Consider the following 8,115-nt stretch of genomic DNA (forward strand, 5'->3'; position numbering starts at 1 on the left):
GAAAGTGGAGAGTGAAAAAGTTGGCTTAAAGCTCAACATTCAGAAAATGAAGATCATGGCATCTGGTCCCATCACTTCAAGGCAAATAGATGGGGAAACATTGCAAACGGTAGCTGACTTTATTTTTTGGGGCTCCAAAATCACTGCAGATGGTGACTGCAGCCATGAAATTAAAAGACGCTTACTCCTTGGAAAGAAAGTTATAACCAACCTAGATAGCACATTGAAAAGCAGAGACAATACTTTGCCAACAAAGGTCCGTCTAGTCAAGGCTATGGTTTTTCCAGTGGTCACGTATGGATGTGAGAGTTGAACTATAAAGAAAGCTGAGTGCCAAAGAATTGATGCTTTTGAACTGTGGTATTGGAGAAGACTTTTGAGAGTCCCTTGGACTGCAAGGAGATACAACCAGTCCATTCTAAAGGAAATCAGTCCTGAATATTCATTGGTAGGACTGATGCTGAAGCTGAAACTCTAATACTTCAGACATCTGAGCTGAATCATTGGAAAAGACCCTGATGCTGGGAAAGATTGAAGGTGGGAGAAGGGGATGACAGAGGATGAGATGGTTGGATGCAAACACCGACTCAATGGACATGGCGGGGGTGGACTCTGGGAGTTGGTGATGGATAGGGAGGTCTGGCATGCTGCAGTTCACGGGGTCTCAAAGAGTCAGATACGACTGAGCAACTGAACTGAACTGACTGATTGTGAACAAGTATATGGCAATAAAATGGATAACCTGGAAGCAATGGACAGATTCTTAGAAAAGATCAATCCTCCAAGAGTGAACCAGGAAGAAATAGAAATTATGAATAACCCATTACAAGCACTGAAATTGAAGCTGTGATCAAAAATCTCACAAAAAACAAAAGCCCAGAACCAGATGGCTTCACAGGAGAATTCTATCAAACATTTAGAGAACAGCTATTGCCTATTCTTCTAAAACTCTTTCAAAAAATTGCAGAGAAAGGAACACTTCTAAAGTCATTCTACAAGGCCACCATCATCCTGATACCAAAACCAGAGAAAGACAATACAAAAAAAGAAAACTACAGGCCAATATCACTGATGAACATAGATGCAAAAATCCTCAACAAAATCTTAGCAAATAGAATTCAGCAACACATCAAAAAGCCCATATACCATGATCAAGTTGGGTTTATTCCAGGGATGCAAGGATTCTTCAATATACATGAATCAATCAATGGGAGACACCATATTAACAAATTGAAAGATAAAAACCATATGATAATCTCAATAGATGCAGAAAAAGGCTTTGACACAATTCAGCACCCATTTATGATTAAAACTCTTCAAAAACTGGGCACAAGAAGGAATCTACCTCAACACAGTAAAGGCCATATATGTAGCAAACATTATTCTCGATGTTGAAAAACTGAAAGCATTCCCCCTAAGATCAGGAACAAGACAAGGGTGTCCACTTTCACCACTATTACTCAACATAGTTCTGGAAGTCCTAGCTACAGAAATCAGAGAAGAAAAAGAAATAAAAGGAATCCAGATCAGAAAAGAAGAAGTAAATCTGTCACTGTTTACAGATGACATGATACTGTACATAGAAAACCCTAAAGATACTATCAGAAAATTACTAGAGCTAATCACTGAATTTAGCAAAGTTGCAAGATACAAAATCAATACACAGAAATCACTTGCATTTTTATATACCAACAATGAAAAATCAGAAAGAGAAATTAAGTAATCAATCCCATTTACCACTGTAACAAAAAGAATTAAATATCTAGGAATAAACTTACTTAAGGAGACAAAAGAACTGTACACAGAGAGTTATAAGACACTGATGAAAGAAATCAAAGATGACATAAACAGATGGAGAGATACTCCATGTTCCTGGGTAGGAAGAATCAATATTGTGAAAATGACTATACTACCATATGCAATCTACAAATTCAATGCAATCCCTATCAAATTGTCAATGACATTTTTCACAGAACTAGAACAAAAAATTTCACAATTCATAGGGAAATACAAAAGACCCCGAATAGCCAAAGCAGTCTTGAGGAAGAATAGAGCTGGAGGAATCAATGTTCCTGACTTCAGATTATACTACAAAGCTACAGTCAACAAGACAGTATGGTACTGGCACAAAAACAAAAATATAGACCAATGGAACAAGATAGAAAGCCCAGAAATAAGCCCATGCACCTATGGATACCTTATTTTTGACAAAGGAGGCAAGAATATATAATGGGGCAAAGACAGCCTCTTCAATAAGTGGTGCTGGGAAAATTGGACAGCTACATGTATAAGAATGAAATTAGATTACTTCTTAACACCATACACAAAGATAAACTCAAAATGGATTAAAGATCTAAATGTAAGACCAGAAACTATAAAACTCTTAGAGGAAAACATAGGCAGAACACTCGAAGACATAAATCAAAGCAAGATCCTCTATGACCCACCTCCTAAAGTAATGGAAATAAAAACAAAAGTAAACAAGTGGGACCTGATTAAATTTAAAAGCTTTTACATGGCAAAGGAAACTATAAGCAAGCTGAAAAAACAACCCTCAGAATGGGAGAAAATAATAGCAAATGAAACAACTGACAAAAGATTAATTTCCAAAATATACAAGCAGCTCATACAACTCAATAGCAGAAAAACAAACAACCCAATCAAAAAGTGGGAAAAAGATCTAAACAGACATTTTCCAAAGACATACAGATGGCTAACAAACACATGAAAAGATGTTCAACATTGCTCATTATTAGAGAAATGCAAATCAAAACTACAATGAGATATCACCTCACAGTGGTCAGAATGGCCATCACCATAAAGTCTACAAACCATAAATGCCGGAGAGGGTGTGGAGAAAAGGGAACACTCTTGCACTGTTGGTGGGAATATAAATTGATACAGCCACTATGGAAGATGGTATGGAGATTCCTTAAAAAACTAGGAATAAAACCACCATATGACCCAGCAATCCCACTCCTAGGCATATACCCTGAGGAAACCAAAATTGAAAAAGACACATGTATCCCACTGTTCACTGCAGCACTATTTACAATGGCTAGAACATGGAAGCAACCTAGCTGTCCATCCACAGATGAATAGATAAAGAAGTTGGGGTACATATACATAATGGAATATTAAAGAGAAACACTTTTGCATTAGTTCCTAATAAGGTGGATGAACCTAGAACCTATTATACAGAGTGAAGTAAATCAGAAAGAGAAAAATAAGTGTTGTATTCTAATGCATATATATGGAATCTAGAAAAATGGGACTGAAGAACTTACTTACGGAGGAGGAATGGAGAAACAAACATAGAGAATAGACTTACAGGGAGAGGGGAGGAGAGGGTGAGATGTATGAAAAGAGTAACATGGAAACTTGCATTACCATATGTAAAATAGATAGCCACAGGAATTTGCTGTATGGCTCAGGAAACTCAAACAGGGGCTCTGTATCAACCTAGAGGGATGGGATGGGCAGGGAGATGGGGGAGAGGTTCAAGAGGAAGGGGATGTATGTATACCTATGGCTGATTCATGTTGAGGCTTGACAGAAAACAAAAAAATTCTGTAAAGTAATTATCCTTCAGTAAAAAATAAATAAATTAGGAAAAAAAAGAACTGAACTGAAACTGGAACTGACAGTTAAGAGAGTTTGTGGTCTGAGTCTTGTTTTGAGACATGTAAGAAAACAAAATAAAACAAACAAAAAGCATGCTTAGTCTTTTAGGTTGTATCATTACCCTTCGGGGCTTCCCTGGTGGCTCAGATGGTAAAGAATTTGCCTGCAATGCCTGAGACCCAGGTTTGATCCCTGGGTGGGGAAGATCCCCTGGAGAAAGAAATGGCTACCCATTCCAGTATTTTTGCCTGGAGAATCCCCAAGGACATAAGAGACTGGCAGGCTACAGTCCATGGGGTCACAAAGAGTTGGACACAACTGAACAACCTGCACTTACTTATTGCCCTCCAGGAAATAAAATTAAAAAAACATTATGCTGTTACAAACTAACTTTTTTTTTTGAGCCAGAGGGAAATATTGTTTACTGCACACGAATTTACTAAGCACCTAAGACAGAAAATAAGCAAAAGAAGTCCATTAAGTACAGATAAATCTTGAAAACAACCACCAACTGGACAATGTGATACCAAGGTGAAAAAATGATTTGATACATACCTGAATTACTTCATAAAGATGTACCTGAACACTCCCTAACAAGAGAAGATACTTTTTTGTATTGTCATGTTGCATTAGTTCTAAGCGAATATTATTCTTCTCATCATCTTGACGTCTGGGAACCTTAACACAAAATACATATGAAAAGAAACAATAAATTTTCAGTCTTAATTTCAGACATAATTTCTGAATAAAAACACCCATAAAATATATTTTTTGAAGCATCCATTTTTTGAAACACCCATTTCAAGTACCATGGACAGAGGAGACTGGTGACTTACAGAGCCATGGGGTTGCAAAGAGTTGGACACAACTGAGTGACTGAGCACACGTATTGTTAACTATAGTCACCATCCTATTCATTAGATCCCAAGGATTTACTCATCTTATAACTGGAAGTTTGCACCTTTTGATTACTTTCATTCATTTTGCTCACCCCCAAACCCCACCTCTAGCAACCACCAATCAGTTCTCTATGAGTTCATTTCCCTTTTTTTTTTTCTGGCTGTGCTACATAGCTTGTAAGATCTTAGTTCCCTGATCAGAGATTGAATCCACACCCTGGGCAGTGAAAGCACAGGGTTCTAACCACTGGACCATCATGGAATTTCCTCATTTTTTTGGATTGCACATATAAATGATCACACAGTGCTTGTCTTTCCCTGACTTATTTTACTTAGCATAATGTCCTCAAAATGCATCCATGTTGCTGCAAACAGCAGGGCATATTTATGTATTTATTTTGGCTGGGTCTTCACTGCTGCGTGAGGGCATTCTCTAGTTGAGGACAGTGTGGGTTACTCTCTAGTTGTAGTGTGAGGGCTTCTTGCTGCAGTGGCTTCTCTGCAGAGCAGGGGCTCTAGGTGTGCAGGCTCCAACGTTTGTGGTACATGGGCTCAGTTGCTACATGAGCATGTAGGATCTTCTCAGACCAGGGATCAAACCCATGTTTGATCCTGCACTGGCAGGTGTATTTTTAACCACTGGACCCCCAGGAAGTCTCAGATGTGCAATATATAAAGTACAGGTGTACAACATAGTGATTCATGGTTTTTAAAGGCTGTACTCCACTTATAGTTCTATAAAATATCTGCTATCTTCTCCATGTGTAAAATATATCCATGTAGCTTACTTTATACCTAATAGTTGGTACCTCTTAATTTTCCATCCCTGTTTTGCTCCTCCTCCTTCCATCTCCCCACAGGTAGCCATTATTTTTGTCTTCTCTATATCTCTGAATCTTCGTTTTTCTTATATTCACTAATCTGTTGTATATTTTAGATGCCACATATAAGTGATATAATACAGAATTTGTCTCTCTTTCTGACTTATTTCACTTGGCATAATGCCCTCCAAGTCCATCCATTTTGCTGCAAATGGTCAAATTTCATTCTTTTTATGGCTGAGTAGTATTCTGTTGTATATACATGTATGTATTATACCTTCTTTTTCCATTTATCTTTTGATGGACACTTAGGTTGCATCCGTATCTTGGCACTATAAATAATGCTACTATAAACACTGAGGTCATTTAGATACAATCTATTGACTGCTTATTGTGGAAGAAAAATATTAGCTGTCAGTAGCCTCGTCCCACAACTTTCACATTTCTTTTCCCATTAGTCCTCCAATATATTTCATACATTTTTGTTAGACTAATACTTAGTGTTTTTATTATGTATATGTAACTATTTTTAGGATTTAATAATACACTTACAATGATTATGTTTCTAGTCCTGTATAATTTTTTTAATTTCCCTGGAATTAATGTCTTGCTTTTTTGTTCACATTTCTTTGTTTGCTTGTCCAATTTTCTATGTTAATATTACTAGATAATTCCAAAACTTTCCATTAGAGTTCCACTAAAACTCTCTTCTTATACTAATCAAACTAATACCTCCTATTAAAATAAACATAGGAAAATTATTTTGATTATCTAATGAAAATAAGCACCCTATTAATTTATATTTTTTCCAGTATTATTTGCAGGTTTTATTTAAACGAACATATATCTACAAAATTCCTGAAAACTTGGCAAAAAAGCATAGGAAAATTATTTGCAAAGTAAAAGAAATAATATGGATTGCATTTAGGAAAATAATGCTTTTTTAAACACGTTTAAATAAGTATTTTCAATACTCAACATTTAGGCAAAATGAAGTTTGAAATATATATATATACACACACACATATGTACACAAACACACACACACATATATACATATATATGACACAGAGAAAATATTTTAGGATTTCACTAAAATTCAACAGATGTAATAAAACTATCAGGAAACAGTTGGACTAATCAAGGAATCCTGAAGCTAAATGAAATAGTATCTCTCATTTTAAAGACAACTCTGAGATACAGTTAGGATTCTAGGAAGTTTAACTGTAAACAGAAGTAAACTCAGCAGAGCAAGCCCTGGTGTGAGAGACGGTATAATGAAGTCGGTTGAAGCCAGACTGACTGTATTCTCAGCTCCACCAATTACTAGTTCTATGACCTTAAGAAATTTCTTTAAACCTTACAGTACCTATTTCTTTATCTGCAAAACAAAGAATATATATAAGACAATAAGAATATATATAAGAGTATAGCAAAGGGTTGTTATAAAGACTAAATAAGCTAATCTGTGCAAAAGGAATGAGAGAGTCTATATAAGAAGACAGCAGAGAGGTAAAGGAAAAGGAGATGAAAAAAAAGGTGTGCTATGGCCTGAACATTTGGGTCCTCTCAAAAGTCATGTTGTAGCCTAAATCTCCAATGCAATGGTATTTGTTCATGGGGTGTTTGGGAGGTAACTAGGTCATGAGAATTGGAGCCCTTGTAAATTCTGATTAGTGTCCGTCTAAGGAGCCAGACACCCTGGAATGTGAAGTCAAGTGGGCCTTAGAAAGCATCACTACGAACAAAGCTAGTGGAGGTGATGGAATTCCAGTTGAGCTATTTCAAATCCTGAAAGACGATGCTGTGAAAGTGCTGCACTCAATATGCCAGCACATTTGGAAAACTCAGCAGTGGCCACAGGACTGGAAAAGGTCAGTTTTCATTCCAATCCCAAAGAAAGGCAATGCCAAAGAATGTTCAAACTACCACACAATTGCACTCATCTCACACACTAGTAAAGTAATGCTCAAAATTCTCCAAGCCAGGCTTAAACAATCCGTGAACCGTGAACATCCAGACGTTCAAGCTGGATTTAGAAAAAGCAGAGGAACCAGAGATCAAATTGCCAACATCCACTGGATCATGGAAAAAGCAAGAGAGTTACAGAAAAACATCTATTTCTGCTTTATTGACTATGCCAAAGCCTTTGACTGTGTGGATCACAATAAACTGTGGAAAATTCTGAAAGAGATGGGAATACCAGACCACCTGACCTGCCTCTTGAGAAACCCATATGCAGGTCAGGAAGCAACAGTTAGAACTGGACATGGAACAACAGAATGGTTCCAAATAGGAAAAGGAGTACGTCAAGGCTGTATATTGTCACCCTGCTTATTTAACTTATAGGCAGAGTATATCATGAGAAATGCTGGGCTGGAGGAAGCACAAGCTGGAATCAAGATTGCCAGGAGAAATATCAATAACCTCAGACATGCAGATGACACCACCCTTATGGCAGAAAGTGAAGAGGAACTAAAAAGCCTCTTGATGAAAGTGAAAATGGACAGTGAAAAAGTTGGCTTAAAGCTCAACATTCAGAAAACGAAGATCATGGCATCTGGTCCCATCACTTCATGCAAAATAGATGGGGAAACAGTGTCAGACTTTATTTTTTTGGGTTCCAAAATCAGTGCAGATGGTGACTGCAGCCATGAAATTAAAAGACGCTTACTCCTTGGAAAGAAAGTTATGACCAACCTAGATAGCATATTCAAAAGCAGAGACATTACTTTGCCAACAAAGGTCCGTCTAGTCAAGGCTATGGTTTT

General features: G+C 37.1%; 1 protein-coding gene across 1 annotated transcript in view; it reads right to left on the reverse strand.

Moving 5' to 3' along the window:
• ALS2CR11 (amyotrophic lateral sclerosis 2 (juvenile) chromosome region, candidate 11) overlaps nucleotides 1-8,115 on the reverse strand; it is a 126,187-nt gene that overhangs the window by 101,734 nt on the left and 16,338 nt on the right. The window contains exon 5 of the mRNA XM_010860971.1: nucleotides 4,180-4,302. Within this exon, the coding sequence (XP_010859273.1) occupies nucleotides 4,180-4,302 (123 nt within the window). The remainder of the gene's footprint in view (nucleotides 1-4,179; nucleotides 4,303-8,115) is intronic.

This window comes from Bison bison, unplaced genomic scaffold, assembly GCF_000754665.1.
Source record: "Bison bison bison isolate TAMUID 2011002044 unplaced genomic scaffold, Bison_UMD1.0 scf7180017864471, whole genome shotgun sequence".
Classification (NCBI taxonomy): Eukaryota; Metazoa; Chordata; class Mammalia; order Artiodactyla; family Bovidae; genus Bison; species Bison bison.